The following is a 17,903-nucleotide window of genomic DNA, read 5'->3' as shown; positions in this document are numbered from 1 at the left end:
TCAGAATGCATGGAATTTAAAACTATGACAAGTAGAAATGTAAAATCAAGATGTTCTCACAGTGACTAGTACTCAAACATTATTTTCACAGTAGGAAGGCTCTAGATGGCACATAGGAAATAATGGGTAGTGGGATTAACTATCAATTGTGCCATCTCTGGATTGAGACCAGCTCGAAATCGGATTAAACTACTCTTTCTAATATTTATTAGAAGCCAAACTTAATAGTAAAACTGGATTTTTAATAAACATCAAGGAAAGATAACTTTTATAAAGTTACCTTGCCCATGCCTGAAGCTCCACATTTGCTCTTTAGCAGTAGTCCAGTGGGTGATTAGCCCTGATGAGGTGTGAAAACTGCCGACAGCAAAGACAATGGCTTGGGTGTAGGGAGGTGTTTTTCTTTCCCTGGCAGGAAAACCATTGGGGGTATACCTAGGAACTTAATTTACTTCCAAAGGGTCTCCACTGACGCAAGCAAATGGTAGGTGACACGTGGAAAGACTCCAGCTTCTGTCCTCCCAGTAAGGCAGGTACCAAACCAAATAGGGGATAGTTATCTTAAGGACTGGATTGAAGTGATCATAGAGGAGGGGACTGTTCATTATCCTGGCCACACCTCTGAATAGGCACAAAGGTTCTGCACAAGGGAAGAAGTATTTGCCCATGTTGGATTTTGGGAATAAGGGGAACAGTGGGATTGTTTGTAATACGGCAAACAGGAACTGCTGCAGATGTGGATTGTGTAACCTCTGAGAACTTGGTTCACTCCTTGGTTATTCACCCCTACTCACCAGTGAGTGCCAGGTATAAATATGGTATCTTCAGACCTGCTGTCTATGACCTGAAGGACCTGCTCCTTCTTATACAAAGGACAAAGAAGTAGACTCCAAGGGTCAGTTGGCTGCCCTCCCGTGTGGCTACAGGGCTACAAAAAGCTGCAAGTGGCCTTTCCCTGAAGTTTCCAGCTGCCCAATACCAACTGGACCTGGCCTGGGCCCTGCTGGTGGCCCCTGCTGGAGTGAGCTTTGGCACCCAAGTGCTGTTCCTGAGGTCCAGGGACACTTGGCTTTGCTCACCTCGATTTCTCCTACCTCCCTGCAAACCAGGAACTTGATAAAGGTGGACTTCCAGACCTTAGGAGGAAAAGGTCCATCTGACCAAGCAGAGACCTCACTGGGCTAAGAAATCTGGTTTCTCTCACTCAAAGCTTCTCCACAGCAGCAAATTCCAGTCAGCACACCCTTGACGGGAAGGTATGCAGCCTTGTGGAAGTCAACGTTTGATACAGCTGCAGCCTTGCCTTACTGAAGGATTCTCAGCTCCAAAAAAGAGCCCAAGGGCCTGATTTAGAACTCATCGGACGGATTACTTCATCACAATGTTGGCAGATATCCCGTCCACCAAAATATAAATTACATTATTTCCTATGGGATTTATATTTCGGCGGAGGGGATATCAGTCACTGCTGTGACGGAGTAACCGGTCAGCCGAGTTCTAAATCAGGCCCCAAGGTAAAAATCCTGACCCGGCGAAGGTGCCAAAAGTATACAAATGGCGAGTGGTCTTTTTAGGGTATAAAATCTCAATTTCTCTCCCTCTGAGCTTTTTCCGCCAAAACCATCAGCTTCAGCAGTACCTCACCCATGACTTTGCAAAGATCTCCTCAGACACAGCCTGCTGCCTTACCACGCTGAAGGATTTTGACTTTCGGAACACAGACTAAATACCAAGGTAAACCTTCCAACATCATCCAGCCAAGGCTCCATCATGGTCGGCCTCAAATCGTGCCTAGGTCCCAGTCTACTGCGACCAGTGACTACCATTATGCTTTCACTTTTTGGCGCTATTTTCACTTAAGATTTCAAATTTTGACATTTTATTCATTAAAGTTTATTTTTTCTAATTTGGGTTTGGGATTTTTATTGCTTGGTGTTTTTACTCTTTATGCAGTACCATAACAGTGATAAATACATTAAACATGGTCCTAAGCGAAGCCGGTCTGCTCTGTGCCATAGCTATCAGTGATTAGAGCTCTGGTTAATTTAATGACTTTGAGGGTTCAAACTGTCAACAGTTTTGATTATGCCTAGAGTTGGGCAGTTGCCCAACCCAAGTAATCAAATTTCTTACAGAAGACCCAAAGCCCTACTATGAGTCAATGGCCTGGTGTGTTCTTCCCTAACTTCTTTTGCCTCCCGAGCCGAACTTGCTAGAACATGATATGAAGCCAACTTGTTGCGTGTACAAATGGATTACAAACTGCATTTAATAATGAATAGTTAATTGTGGACAATTGTTTCTGTGTAAACAGCTTACCATCAGTGAGAGACTGTTGCTAAATGTAATACTGGTTTGCGCAACAGTAGAAAGAAATACCAGTAAATTCACTTTGCGAAATAAATATTACATATTCAGATGTTAGGTAATTTACTATAGGCAAATATAGTGGAAGAAACTACTTTGCAGTGGAGGAAAGGTGGAAGTTCAAAAATTACATTGGCATCAGTTACTAATCATTAACTAACACTACTGCATCTAAAAGCCCACATAACACTAAATGTTGTCTTCAAACAAATATGACATGTTCCTTGACCCTCTTCTTTAGTCCATGTTTAAACTTAACAACCACCGAACATAAAAAGAACACTGTGATTTGCCCAACAACTAAGCATATGCACTTATTTTTAATGACTAATTGAACTTACCTGAACTTTCATCTTTTTCTAGTGGACGGTCTATACATAATATGCTAAAACTTTCTTCTTTTTCATTGTAAAAAGTTTCTTCAAAAAGGACAGGTACAGTGAGATCCCACGAAAATCCAGTACCTAACTTGATCTGGTTGCCTTGTATTGTAAGTCCCTGAAATTCAACAGAATCAATATGAACAGATGAGCACTGTAATTATTTTCATTAGAAATGTAGACGTAACATACCATACAAAAGAACAAGTTACTATCTTTGGTTATTGCTTTTAGTGGAGGATTAGAGCAGATTCCTCACCTTGAATTTCCCCAGCAGCCAGACTATATCCAGAGAACTCAAAAGAAGTGCTCCTGGCATGCCGGCTGGTGATGCCGTGCGACTCCACTTTGATGCGGTTTCACTCCGGAAATAAAGAGCGGAGCCACATACAAGCACCACCCATGCACGCTCACGTCCGTTTCTTTCACGACTCATCAGGGAGTTAATCAGCAAATTGCGTTAACCACTGGGTAAATTCCTTAACAGGAACATTTAGATGGAAAAGACACAATTCTACAGAATGGGGACGTAGGAGGGCGGTGAGGAATCTGCTTAGAGTATTCATCAGAAAAAACATTACCGAAGATGAGTAACTTGTTCTTCTGATGGATACTTCTAACCACAGATTACTCACTTTGTGTTTAGATACCAAATCAGTACCTCCCAAGGAGTTAGATCTGTGGAATGGCTCAGACTGAAAAGTCCTATAGAACCAAACAGGCAAAATTAACATTCTGATGTACCGGACTGTCCGAGCAGTAGTGCATTGTGAACTTCTGCAAGGATGCCCACGCAGCACCCTGACCGAAATCGAAGACAGTCAGTTTGCATGCCAATGCAGTGGTAGGAGCCTTAGCTCTGGTAGAATGAGCATTCCGACCTTCTGTAGGCTGCTTCTTACGCAAGAAGTAGAAGATCTTAATACAGAGAACTATGCATTGCAAAATGCTCTGCTTCTGCACCACCTTGCCCTTACTTGCCCCAGGGAACCCCACAAACAGCTGATCCTCCACCAGATGTTCCTTGGTGTGATCGATGTAAAAGCGGAAGGCTCTTTTGGAGTCCAAACAATGGAGTCTCTTTTCTTATTTCGAAGAATGAGGCTGAGCGAAGATAGTCGGAGGAATCATGGCTTGTCTGAAGTGAAAGGGTGTCACGACTTTTAGTAGAAACACTGTACGGGTCCCTAAAAACAATTTGTCTGGAAAAAAGTTGGTACAAGGAGAATGGACAGAGAGGGCCTGAAGCTCATTCCCAAGGAGTGTTGATGTTATCGCAACCATCAAGATCATTTTAATATGAGAAAGCGCAATGGCAAACTCTCCATTGGCTCCAAAGGGGTACACATGAGGAAAGTGAGGACCAAATTGAAATTACATTGTGGCAACACAAAGTGGCTTTGGCAGAAACATGTATAGCAAACCCTCTAATAAAATGCATCATAACCAGTGATTTAAACGATGACAGTTGGCTTGGCAAACGTAAAAAGGCTGTTCAGCCCGAAAAGTAACCATTAGCCATGCACACAGCTAGACCCTGCTAGGCCAAGGACAAAACAAACAATACATCTGACAGTGTTGCCTGCAATGGGTCCATCTGGCAAGTACTGCACCAAGCCACAAATTTCTCCCAGCATCTGGCATACATAAATTTCGCAGAAGGGTGCCTGGCTACCGGGATAACATCAAGGACTTAGGGAGGGAGGTCAAAGGAGATTAACTGTCACTATTCAATGTTCACACATGGTGGTGAAGGTTGCAAAAGGCCTGGATGCAAGACCCTGCCGTTCTGTGACAATCAAAGATCCTCTCAAAATGGCAGCCTGATCGAAGGACAGATGCCCAGGCCCAGAAGTTGAGGGTACCATAGTCTCCTGGCTCAATCCGGAGCAACTAGACTGAGTTGGGGCCCAATTGTTCTTGATCTTTTTCAAAATTTGATGCAAAACAGGTAGCAGCGGGTATGCGTACAGGAGTCCCATGCTCTACTGCATGCGAAATTAGTCTACGAGGGAGAGCCTTCTTGGGAACTCCAACGCACAAATGTGTTGACACTGCGCATTCTTGTTGGTGGTGAGATTGAGCCATGAATCACCCCATTGCTGGAAGACTGGAAGACGCGATCCGCCATCACCAGGTATAATCACAGTCATGATCAGCTAAGCACACGCAGATGAGTTTCTTTGTATTGTTGTTTAAAGATTCCGTCAGGTAGACTGCACCGGCTAAATGCACAGACTGCTCTGCCAAATCCAGAGGTGTGGCGCCTCATGGTGCAGAACCCAAGACCCAACCCTACCCTGCTTGTTGCAGTATCACAATGTATTGGTTTTTCCCATGATAAACCGAACCAGCCTGCCCCGGATGGTCAACAGGAAGGCCTTCAATGCCAAGTGCATCACTCACAACTTCAACAGGTTTATGTGGAGGTAGGACTCTGCCGGAGGCCAGAGTACTCTAATATCCACTTCTCCAAGAAGGCCTCCCCAACTCAGAAGTGATGCAGCAGGTACCACCATCAGTTCTGGGTGTGATATGGGGAGGCATCTGCTACTGGCCCAACTGTGGTAGAGTAGCCACCACTAGAGATCTTCTGCAGTCTCCTTTGACACCTGGATAGAATCAGACAGGTTTGCCTGGTGCTGGGCCCCCTGAGACTTCAGATGCCACTGCAGTTCCCAAAATGTCCCAAAAGGGCATGCTTGACAAGCAGAATGGAGAAGGCAAGCAGGCCAAAAAGTCTCAGAGCCTTGCTCACTGAGACCCCGGACAGAGACTGAAACATCAAGATGATAGCTTGAATGTCCTGAACACCTTGGTCCAGAGGAAAGGCCCAAAGCGCACCGTATCCTGGATGGGTGCGATGACAAGGAGCCTCTGCGAAGGAGTCAGGTTTGACTTTGGCAGGATGGTTGAGAGCCTTAATGATGCCAAGAGATTCACCATTGTTTAGAGGTGGTTCGCAACGGACTGTGGTGAGCCCACCTTCAACAGCTAGTCTTTGAGGTAAAGGGAGACTTATTACCCCAGACCACTGCAGACGGTCAGCGACAAACCCATTACTTTTGTGAACTCCAGAGGGGCACTGGTGAGGTCGGAAAGAAGCATCGCAAATTGAAAATGCTTGTGGCCCATCTTGAACAGAAGGTAGCACCTGCAGAATGGGGATGTGAAAGTAGGGTCCTGCAGGTCCAACACCACCATCATCATGTCCAGGACAGAAAGAACAGGGCCAGCGTGAGCTTCTTGAGTTTGTCCTTGCCGAGGAAGGCATTGACAGGGCAAAGATCTAAAACAGGATGCAGGCCTTCGTCATTTTTCGGCACAAGGATGACTAACATCCGCTTCCTACTTCTAGGCACTCCCTCTATGGCTCATTGGGCTAAAAGTGCCAGCACATTCTGGTGCCAAAACAGACAGATGGTCCTCCAAAGGCTCCTCTGATATAGGTGGCAGCTGCATAAGGTTGTAAAGGAATAGCAGGACATAGCCCCATTGGACAATTCAGAGGATCAAAATGTCAGATGCAATGCTCTGCCAACTCCTAAGGAAGTGGATTATTCTGCCTCCTATTGAGTGGCTATGTGCCAGTAAATGAGCACTATAGAAGTTTTTAGGTTGTTGTCAGAAGGGCGGGGGACTTAGGGTTACATTGACCCTGGTGGTAGTTGTCTGTTGGGCCCACTGCCCTAAGCTTCAAAGGACATGGAAGCCTGTTGTGCTGGTGGCAAAGCCCGCCACTAAGCAAAACCCTTAGCTCCAAAAAGGCCCAAACTGCTGGAGGGAGTGGCAGAAATTTCACCGTGGCTCTGTTCTCCTTAAAACGCTCATGGGTCGAACCCGCCTTTTCACCAAACAGTTGCGTACTGTTGAAGGACAAGTCCATAAAGGATACCTGGATGTCTCCTGTGAAATCTGTGATCTGTTCCATGCGTCGCGCCTGAGCACCACGCTTGTACCATTAGCCCTTCGTAGACAATCCCGGTTGTCCAGGGACAAGCGGCGATAAATGTTGCTGCATGCCAGCCATCCTGAATGATTTGAGTCAATGAAGCACATACGTTTTCTGGGGCTGCAGGTAAAATATCATCAACCATGTCCCAAAGTGTGTGGGGATAGCGTCCAAGAAGGCAGCAGGCACCTCAAGACATGGCTGGCCGATGAGAACATTCCCTTGTTAAACATTTCCATCTGTTTGGATTATTGTCAGAAGTCATTGGAAAGGAGTTCAAGTTGACTTTGTTGGTGGACATCTGCACTACCAAATTCTCTGGGTTGGATGTAAAATTAAAAAGTTGGAGGCGCCTGGAGCCTGTATTTGGCAAGGGGTGATCTCTTGATTAACCAGAAGTCAGAACATGGTTTTTCCCAACTTCCCAATAGTGAATCAGTGAGGGAATTGTTAATGCGCCCTGGCGTGCCTCGGCAGGCTAAAGTACCTCTCTGAGGACATTTGTTTTCACCTCCATAGTGAGGAGAATGGGGTGAATTGGAGGGGGGGGTTTATACCAACCCAGTATCGGATGAGGTATCTAACCCACTGCCATCCCGTAGATCCATGTACCACCTGGCTTCATCATAAGGGTGGGGAGGCAAACTCTTACTTATCCCCTCCATTAACATCTCCATATGGCTGGCTGTAGTCAGAGTCCAAGCCAAAATGTTTGTTTATTGTCTGTCCACGACTGTGTGGTAGAGGGATAGCATCTGAGCCTAAGTATTGAGTATTGGCTGTGATACATTGGGATCCAGGTGCAGCCTTGGTCGAGATGAATTTGGTATGGAGACCACAATGAGTTGCAGCCCCTCTTCAACCGTCAAGGTCCGTGGGACCGGCACAGATTTTAGGGCTGAACACAAAGTCGGCACTGACACCAGAGTGGAAAACAAAGCAGGTTCACATAGCACAGGCAGTGCCAATGGTAGACACATTGGCAGTTACCAGACTGAAGGCCCCTGCAGCTTTTTAGGGTCCAAAGGCGGACTTCCGGAAAAGTGTCAAAGATATGCAGCACAGCCTCTCAAAAGGCTTCGACCTGCTGCAATGTCACTAACGGACCCGGGATGCATTAGGACCAAGGACGGAATCAGCTCCTCGGCAGACCGGGAGCAAGACCTGGAGGCTCGGTGACACAGAGAAGGAGTGGCAGGAAAGCCCAGATTTCCATATGGGCTTCTTATATTTTTTTCTAGGACTTACCCAAAGAATTTGACTGCGAAGATGATCTGGCTTGGGAACAACTTCAGAAATGGGAGCTGGTCTGCACTTTCAACTTCACAATAGGATCAATGGAGTGGTGCACCTTAGACCATACCCAAATTTGCACTCAACTTCAGCCTGCAGCAGGACCTGTTCTCGGATGGCCTTAGCATTCATCTGTGTGCAGTCGCCACAGACCTTGGGGTCATCCACCGAACCCAAACACCAAAGACACATCTTGTGGGGATCAGTCACAGACATCTGTTTCTGACAGTCCCTACAAGGCTTAGCCCTTGTAATCTTGGTGATTACATGCACCCTTGCACACTGGAAAAATTTGAAGAAAAAACATCACTTCACAGAGTGAAGAAAAAGAGGATCAGAGCTCTGCATCTTCATCTGAAGGTGTGGTAAGAAAGGAACTGATGTCAGCACGTATTAGTGGCGCTTTTATGCAGCTCTTCTCATCACTTGCTTAGTAAAACTGTGTCAATGTAGAGTTTTATAACACCACCTACTGACGCAGAAGCACTGCTTTAGAGTTTTCCAGATCCAGTCTGGCACCTGATCATGTCCACAAGTTGCGGAATCTGCATTTAAATGTAACCATGAGAAAAATGTTTTCCATAACTGCCTTGTTTATTTTTTATGGGCTGATTAATTCCAGTATTTTGCCTGTTCCAAGTGCTACACGTCTTTGCAAATAAAGATCCAAAGGCATAGGCAGATCCAATGATTGACCCTTCACCATATATTTTAGTAAACTAAGGAAGGAATCATAGAAAAAGCTCCTGATGAACACGTAAAAATAACGAAACTGTGACCAATCTGGAATCAGCAGGATCCACCATAGGTGGTTTGTTTCAGGGACCGGACACAGGCATGCCCATCACAGGAGTTCCACACTGAATATTGATCCAATTTATTTTGGGCAGGATTATCATCCTATCCAGAGCAAAGAGAAGGAAGAATTGGAGCAAATCAGTAGGATTAGGTTTAAAAGAGCTACCAAATCAATGGCCATGGAGGGAAGAGGATGTGTCCTGACAAACTTCCTTTCTCTTCCATTTGCATAAGAGATTCTTTTAAGGGAGTGAAGTGGGAAGTAATATGGGTGGCATAAGGGGGGCCAGATCCTAAAAATCTTCTGTCGCTGAAGCAGATTCTTAAAATGGTGTGAGGCAGGGGTTTAAGTGGTTTAGTCACAAAGGAAGGTGACTTTCCTTCTCTTCCACAGAGAGAGAATCATAAACAAGTACCTACATCGGGTGAATCATTTGTGTCTTCATATTTGATTTAGTAAACTGAATGGAAAGGAATATTTTGATTCCACATATTCTTACATACAAGTAACCAACCATTCCCTCCCCAAAATAAAAAACGTACCTTTCCATTTAGTGTCTGAAATCCATCCTCCACATGTTTCAGAACATACGAGTCGAAAGGGCAGGTAGAATAAACAGTGCTTGAAAGGCTGCCTTTGCGTGGCACCAAGATCTAAATGAAAAATACACACAAGCCATTACATTCTTTTGGTAAACTTGAAACATTGTTACATAATTGGAAATTCTTTTTTTCTCTCATGATTCTAAATCAGCAATATACTGAATAGTCAAGGCAGGATTGGCTACATAAAGGGAGGATTACTGACACAGAAAGTTTACAAAGGGGGAAATTTGCCATTACCAAGTCCCTGAATGGCAACAAGCTATATATAAAGAGGGGAAACGCAGGTAAATTCAAGTGAAATAAATAGTGTATAAAAGGTGGGATAAAACTGGAAGGGCAGCGTTCAGGACAAGAGGGATTTTAATAACACCTGGGATCTGATGAGAGTATTAATTCTGGACAGGCAAGTTTGAATTAAAAAACAGTCCTTCTCCACACAAAATGTATTCTCCTTACAAAATATTCTGATACTGGCATTTTAAATCATTAAATTGGAGACTTGTGTGGCATTGCTATGACCGTGTGTCCGGTTTCAGTTCCAGGTGCATCCTTGCGTCTTGTGCATCTACCACAAATCCTTACCTCCTTCCTCGGCTGAAGGGGCAGCATAGGGCACCTATGGCTGACTCTACCCACCAGACTGTCACGCCACCCAATGATAGGAGATGGGGGCGATCTGGCAAGACAGACAAAAGATATGTGGCAACAGATTAGGTGGTTTTAATACCCCTATTCACCCACGAGACCTGGCACGCACAAGTTTGAATCCTTGAATGATCCACTTGGCCAATGATTCTTCTGATTGGACTTAACGAATTCCATTGAGATGGGTTCTAACAACACACCTGAGCACCACAATTCAATGTAGGCTGTGGTATGCCATGTAAAACAACGTGATTTAAATAAAGGTGCCCTATTTCTACAGCTTGTTTAGATATATACAGTAAGAAATTCATCAATTTTCCTTTATGTATTTATATTTAAAAAGGGATGAAAAGGGAATCGGGGTAGTTGCCTGAGGTATTCTAAATGCTGCCAGTCATGACTGCTATGCTGATGACCGGTAAGGGCGTTAAAGACAGAAAAGTTTCCCAATGAGGCTTAAAGAGCTGTAGATGAGCAAAAGGTTTACACTAAAATGTGCACTGTTTCATATGAACGTATTGATTTATCATCCATGTGCTTTTATATCATTGAAAAATGTCAGGCATTTAAGTAGGAGTATACTTTTAGCAGTTAAATCAATGTGGAGATGAGTTTCAGCTTCGATTTTTCACATAACTCAAAAGAAAGGTGGATAAACACAGCTAAAATTAGAAACAAAATATGGAAAAATACTGCTGAAAATGTTTTTAAAAAAATACCTAAACAAAATTGCCCTCGTTATATTTATATAAAATCAGCCGACCAAAGGGCCCCCACTAACCGTTTACACATAACTGAACACAGGTAATATAGTTTGAGATTAGGGCTCACAGTTTTATGTTTTTTGGGGTTTTTTTTTCCATTTCAGTGTGTATTTAGCCATATTTATTTTTTGAGCCATTTACAGTACAATACAGTCATTTGAAATAATTTGCATTGTAGAACAGCTTAAACAGCTAAACAGCTATACTGCTGCAGTTATATAAGCTTCATTAGGATGTTTTCTTTTCAACTCGCCTACCTGTCAATCTGCACAACTATTGACCTAGTTCACATTACTGGCAGGAGTGACAATTGTCCAAAAGAAAAGATATTTTCTGTATTTTTCCGTATTTAAGAATCAATAGGGACAGCAAAATAGATTGTTTTCAGAGTATATTTCTTAGTAAAAATCAGTAAGAATCGAAAACTGGAAGCCTTTCGATACAAAAGTAGCAATGCTACAGGCAACCAAATTATGGCTTACAATAAAGGCATATGGACAGTCTGTAGCGTACAGCTATATAATTACATTCACAAGCATCACAGAGCATAGAATCATGCAATAAAGCAACTAAAAGCTTCAAGAAAGAAATACAATTATTTACGATCCACCCAACAGGTATTTTAGCAGAACAACCACCAATTCAACCCTTAAGACCGAAAGACAAAATGGTGAACTTTATCAAACCAGTAGAAAGCATGTTTAAAGCGCAGCACTGGAGACATTTGCGGGCGACTAAAAAAAAAAAAGAAACAGTGACTTACAATGCCATGGATTTCGGCGACTTTGCTGTAAAGATCAGGGCGTCGTTTCTGAATGGCCAGATAGAAGGGGTTTTTCAAAATATCCTCATCATACACAGCCATAAGGACTTCCGCCTCCCCAAAGTTGAACGCTTCCTGCCAAGAAAAACGCGAAGAATCAAACCAATTTTCTATACAATTGCACGCAGAATTTCTACGATCACATAAATGAAAAAGGTTTAGAAGGTATCTCGCTGGAGTCGTCAAATATGGGAGATTCGTGAATTGAATAATTTACCTGAAACAAAAACAAGCAGATACGCGTTATGAGGAATTAAAGTGCCAACGAACCGTTCCTTTCTGTCTTGAAAAAACTATAACATGACATAAGCCTCTAGCGCCAGGGAATGTGATGTGCTTAAAAGCACAAGGGCCCTTCTGTAGTCTCGGGTCTAGGAATTACATGTGACGGCGAAACACGCTTGAAAACCTCCTCAGAAGTGAGCATGAAAGGATCCGACGTGGCTATGGGTGTCAGCGGGCCGCGGAGGGTCTGAGAACAGGCTCCAGTCCCGGGCTACGCGTTTATACATTGTCACGTGCGTTAGTGAAAGAGGGTCAACTGATGTACGACACGGATTTGTAAAAATAAACAACGGGACTAGAAATATTGTGTCCGGCCTAGATGGGGCGAGGTGAAAGCCTTCAACGTTCAGCGCTTTTCAAAAAGCAACGAAAGCAGGACTGTAGAACAGGCCCTTAGGTCTCGCCTACCGACAGCTATATGGGTTATTCGGAGACCTCATGTCACCATACTCGTACATAGTGTACAGCACGGAAGAGTGGGCTTTTTGGTCAGCCCCCGGCCTTCAGCCACTGTCTTCCATGTTTTCCGTGGTTCGCTGTTGGATAAATATCTTCCCATCAAGCCCAGGGCATTTATTTCACAATTTCCCATGGGCGAAAGGGCTTAACAAGTAATAATCAGTCCGAGTTTGGCTCGCTCATGCTGCTTGCTTCCCCTCACCCATGTTGTTCTACTTCCCTTTCTCTCACGTCCTGTCTCCATTCTCTCGCTCACATTCACGGCTCTTGTCCAGCTGCTCCCTCGTTTATCCGCCCCTTCCCTCTCGCTGCATACACCATTGCTCCCCATCATTTCCTAGTCTGTCAGTCGCTCCTGCCTTCCTCGTGGAGTCACGACTCCCGCATCCTCCACGCCCCGCATCCAGTCTTTTAAAAACACAGAATCCGTCAGTGGTGCTGGAACGATTTCCAGAAGGGGGGTGCTGGCCAGCAGTACCACTTCAGTAAAAGACCTAAGGATTTTAGACCAGTATGGTGGTATTGAGCATGCAAGTGTATTAAGTTGCAAATCCCTTCTAGGGAAAGTGGCAAACCCCAAGGGCCTTTATGGACTCTGCGTGCTCTCAACCTAAATGGCTCTTGGTGCTGTGTATTTATCAAGACAGTAGCTGAAGTGAGTGGCAAACTAGTTTTGAAAGTTCCGTGAAGATTCATCAAATGGTGCCAAAGTTATTAGCAAAACAAAAAATGCTTTCCCCATGGAAACTAGGTTCTAACTATACCTACTGGAGACCGGCATGTACTCATGCACCCTGCATGTTTAACTTCATACACATGAGGTAGTAATAAACTTTGCTGAACGAAAAGTTTTGGTTCCCCACCATTTCATTTCTACTCCTGGTGCTGCTGTGTGCGCTGGACGAGTGAACCGTGGCATGAATTGAGAGTAAGATAGACACACACACACCATCTAGTGGCGTGCTTTTCCAAAGACTGAGCATTTTTTGGTTTGCTAATAACTTTGACCCCGTTAGACAAATCTTCATGAAACTTTCCAAAACAAATGTTTATCCACCTCAGCTCATTCCTGTAAAGTTTCCAGGTGATCAGTCAATCAGGAGTCAAGAAAAAAAGGGTGAGTACCAAAATTTAAAATCTCCATGCATTTTCCATAGAGTTCTTTAAGACAGGTTATAGCAAAAACTGCTAAAAGGAATTACACCAAATTTGTCAGGAAGCTAATCTTGGTCCATAGATTGTGCTGTTCGTGAATTGGTGTAAATCCGTTAACCAGTTTTTGAGAAGTTAAGGGTGAAAAATAACTGCATATTTTGGCAGTTGGGCTCGCAAGAGTACTGTGAGCCTCCAGTGAGAGGGCAAAATAAAAAACGGAGGCCTATGATTGGTAGAAAGGCCCATTTTTCGTGTGAGCATTCACATAGTCCTGCGGAAGCGAGTGTTCCGATTGGATGGCTTTTGCAATGTTAGAAATGAAATGGCCGCCATTATGGCTTACTGTGAATATTTGGAGGTGGTGTGGAAATGAAGTAACAAAACGAGAGGAGTAGGGGGAGATGGTGCTGTTAGGACTGCGGTGCAGTTGGTTTAGGGTTTGGACTGGTGTCCCTTGGCCCAGAGGGCAACTTCTGCAGGGGGGCGGGTTGTGCAGCAGGGTCAGAACGGCAGGTTGGTAATTAAGAAAGGGTCTCGTTGTACCCCTGGACAGAGCTGCTTCGACAGTCGCTATCTCTACGCCATTTGAACTCACCCACGTATATCCCTTCCTGTCCTCTTTAATAATGCAGTTTTATACTTTTAGGATAGAGTATGTACACATCGTCTGCTATTATTTTCCGCAAGAGAACCCCTGTACCTGTCTGTGCAGTGCAGGTCCCTTCTCTAATCGACATTCATTACTTTTCTTGAAGTGTTTTAAAAAAATCTTTAAATTTTACGCAAACCGCCCAATAACGATCATTGAGATGTCTAGCAGACTGAAATACCACTGGTGTTCTACCAACCTGCCGATGTCCCAACTCAGATACCAGAAATCAGCCAACACTGGCACTCGTCTGCAGAGGGTTTGCGAGATGCTCATGATCCGCTGTAGACCGGGCTTTAAGTAGGATGAAAAAATTGGGGTAGTCCCATAGGGGCGTGGTTGATTTAATTAAGGGCGTGGCTTCAAACACAAGCTAAAAATATGTACTTAGCATAGTATGCTGCCCCACTGGCATTTGGCTTCTTCTGGCCATTCATCCAGATATATAACACAAGTAACATTACACCTACAACAAGCCAGGACTATTGGCTTTATCAAGGATTGTAAATTGCATAAGATAAATAACCCTTGTAAATAATATTGAAAATGCATCCTTTCTAGTGGGCCAGGTGATGGCTGAGGCAAGACCTACCGACTTTCGAGCTGAAAAAGCAGTTTCGAGCCTCACGTCGACTCAACATTCTGTGATTCAAAACATGAATATGTCCTTGTGTAATGTAACTGGTGCTCATGTTTGCTACAAGTTTGGCCTATAAAAAGCTGAAAAATGTGTCTCTTTGAAGTTACATCAAAAGCAGCGGAAGGTGGTACTATTGCAGAGTTAAGCTTCCCCCCCCCCCCCCCCCCCAACCCTGAACGTAAAAATCGGGAGCCCGGTTGGGATCCGCCTCAACACCTTCTTTTAACATCTGCTGAGCATTGACAGGACCCAGCCCACTTAAAGCTCTGGCTGTTGAAGAATGTTAGCTGGTAAATACTGGGTGCAGACAGTAAATATTAATCCCGTTTGTAGATAGATTGTTAATTTAAAAGACCGGTTGTAATTAGGGCCTGATTCACAAAGATAAACTTGCCCTGTTGTGTACTTTTATGTTTTGTTTGGTGGTCGCGGGGTGCGTGTTCGCAGTGGTTTTACAATTGTGGAGACCCATCTTTTTATGTGCAGAATTCTCGACCTTGACTGCGGAATCTCAGTAGTCGTGAACTTGCTGTTGACATGTGCTTTGTGACTGCCAGGCAGGGCATAAACTTGGACAGGAGAGTGGGTTTACCTTTGTGAATTAGGCCCTGTGTGTTTTACCAATCAGTTCTTGATATAGACTTAGATTTATATTGAATTAATGTGAAAGAATTTTGCACAAATGCATACTTATTTGTATAGTACAAACCTAGCCAAAAAGCAGCTGGGTGCTCTGCAGCCTTGAAAGCTAAAAAACAGTCAACAAAATAACGAAGCGATAGCTTGGTTATTTTAGCACTAGTTACTGCATTGTGATGTGTGTTCTTTAGAATGATTCGTAGCTCGTCCCTAAATTGGAGGGTTGAGACTTGCTTGGTGGCTCGAGGGATGTAGTTCTAGATCATGAGTGTATCAAGGGAGAAGGCCTGTTGCCTTGTTCTGTTTTCCTTTCCTACACTTCTTATGCCTCCATTCTTATGTTGCTCCCAGCTCACCTGCAGCTAGGACCACTGGAGATGGTGAGCTTGTCACCCTCATATGGATGGAGGTGCTAGTCGTGATGGCTTTGCAAATGATACAGTTGGTTTTAAAGGTGGGGGCCTGAAAGGAGAGCCATTTGAAATCCATCTGGATAGGGGTGATGTGCTCATATTTCTTAAAGCCATGGATCATGCATACTGAGGCATGAAGGATGCCTTTCAAAGGAACAAGCGTGGAATTTGTAAGGCCATGAAGCAAGTTGTTGCCACCATCCAGATTTTAGAGTACAACAGCTTGCACAATAGTTCTGTCGCTTTCTGGGAGGAATGGTCTCACATTCTGTAATAGAGAGAACTGGTACAACATTTTCTTTGTTTTCTTGGTGATGTGTTACTTGTTGTTTAGGTATGTGTCCACAATGCAAACTAGTGAGTTGGTATTGGGCAAAAAATTGGGGTTTGAAGCCGTTGGAGTACATGCGATTGAGCTGTAAAGCACCTGGTGACCACTTGAATGTTCCGCTTGTGACGTAAGGCCATTAGTGCTCTCCTGCTTCTATGCAGTGCACAAGCCCTGCAGATAAAACGATTGATGGCGCTCAAGCTTGTTTTAGACAAAGTCCCTCTTTCAAGGCCACCAGGTCAACTTCGACTTACTTTCTGTTCCCCTTGCTCTTCTAAATATTACTACGCAGTTCCTTATTAAGTCTACTTGACCTGGGCACGTTGCCTGGTTAGCATAAGCTTTTGTTGACAATCATTTCATGCCTGCAGTTTGATTACAATAGAACCAGTTGCTACTATTGATTTTGCTGGCTCGATCAGGGCTTAGGGCACCACTGATGGTATTAGTGTATAAAACTGGTGTTGCATTGGGGCAAAGGAGGGAGTTCAGTACATTGCTAGAAAGTCAGTACATTACTAATTTTCAAAAGTTACTTATGGTTGTTGCTGCACCAACATCTCTAGAGAAATGGCGTTAGTGGCTTGGTCCTTCATTTAGTGCTCATTGAACCTACAGGGGTGCTGGTAATAGGTGTCATAAAGGTTGTTACAGTGATGGGGGGGGAGGGGGTGGGGATTACAGTGGACCAGCCAGGCACATGACACAGTGTATTGGTGAGGGACTTACTTCGGTTATTACTTACCGTGCTTAGAAACGACAGCTGTGCAGTATGAAACTGTATATAAAAGAATTGATTAGGGTATATATCTTTTGATTCCTGTAAAATTAAAGTAAGAGTGCAGGTGTTTTGCCTAGTATACAAACCCAGATATTTCCCATTGTGTTTAGTATGAATGAATGAATGAAACATTGTATTGTTCAGTTAGTAAAAACTTGCAGTAAAAAACATCTTAATACAAATTTAACAATTCATAAATTAAAGCCTCTTTAGGAAGTTTCCTTACCTTTCATACATAACCAATCCCAAGCCCTTATTTAAAAACCACATATTTAAAAGTACAGTTCCTCAAATCATAAATACTAAAAAAAAATCTTCATTGATCACTATTAATCAATTTCCTCTCTGCTATATCTATAAACTTCAAAAATCTGCCAGTTAATTGTAAACCTTCCCCCTGCAGGCTGGCAAGGACTGCTTGTCGGCATGATCATATCAATTGAGTATTAAAATCCTGCCTCAGCAGCCTCCTACGTTCCACTAATAGCCCCGGGCAACTACAGATGATATGACAAGTATCTTCTCTATTATAGTTACAGAGGCGACACATCTTATTACCACTCGGCTATTTCCACGTTGGGGTGTCCCCACGGAATAAGCTATTGCCTAACTGGAGACTCATACATTTAAAATTGGCCCTTTGTCTATTTAGACCCCCTAGATAGCTCCGAGCTTGAAGCATACCATATGAAGCAATCACTGTCCATGCATTGGCTCTTTTAGCCAATACTGCTTTATCCAGCAGCAAGTAAATTTGTTTGCTACTGCCATTTATCACTTTGTTAAATGCCACCTGTGAAAGGGGTAAAGCCCATAATTGTTCAGCCTTGAACGTATCTATAGCCAATTTGAGGTAATCGTTGGCCTGCTTATGTTTATTGTCACTAACCGCCTCCCAAATCACGGTCATCAGCGTTGCGTTA

General features: G+C 43.7%; 1 protein-coding gene across 6 annotated transcripts in view; it reads right to left on the bottom strand.

Moving 5' to 3' along the window:
* Window positions 1-17,903, bottom strand: part of ANKRD27 (ankyrin repeat domain 27) — a 595,879-nt gene that overhangs the window by 472,658 nt on the left and 105,318 nt on the right. For all 6 annotated transcript variants that reach the window (XM_085639132.1, XM_085639135.1, XM_085639137.1 and 3 more), the window contains 3 exons: window positions 11,569-11,703; window positions 9,334-9,444; window positions 2,709-2,865 (listed from right to left, as the gene is read on the bottom strand). In XM_085639132.1, the coding sequence (XP_085495258.1) occupies window positions 2,709-2,865; window positions 9,334-9,444; window positions 11,569-11,670 (370 nt within the window). In that variant the 5' untranslated portion in view covers window positions 11,671-11,703. The remainder of the gene's footprint in view (window positions 1-2,708; window positions 2,866-9,333; window positions 9,445-11,568; window positions 11,704-17,903) is intronic.

This window comes from Triturus cristatus, chromosome 12, assembly GCF_964204655.1.
Source record: "Triturus cristatus chromosome 12, aTriCri1.1, whole genome shotgun sequence".
In the NCBI taxonomy this organism is placed as follows: domain Eukaryota; kingdom Metazoa; phylum Chordata; class Amphibia; order Caudata; family Salamandridae; genus Triturus; species Triturus cristatus.
Note: the sequence above shows the minus strand (reverse complement) of the source record. Positions and strands in the feature narration are given on the sequence as shown.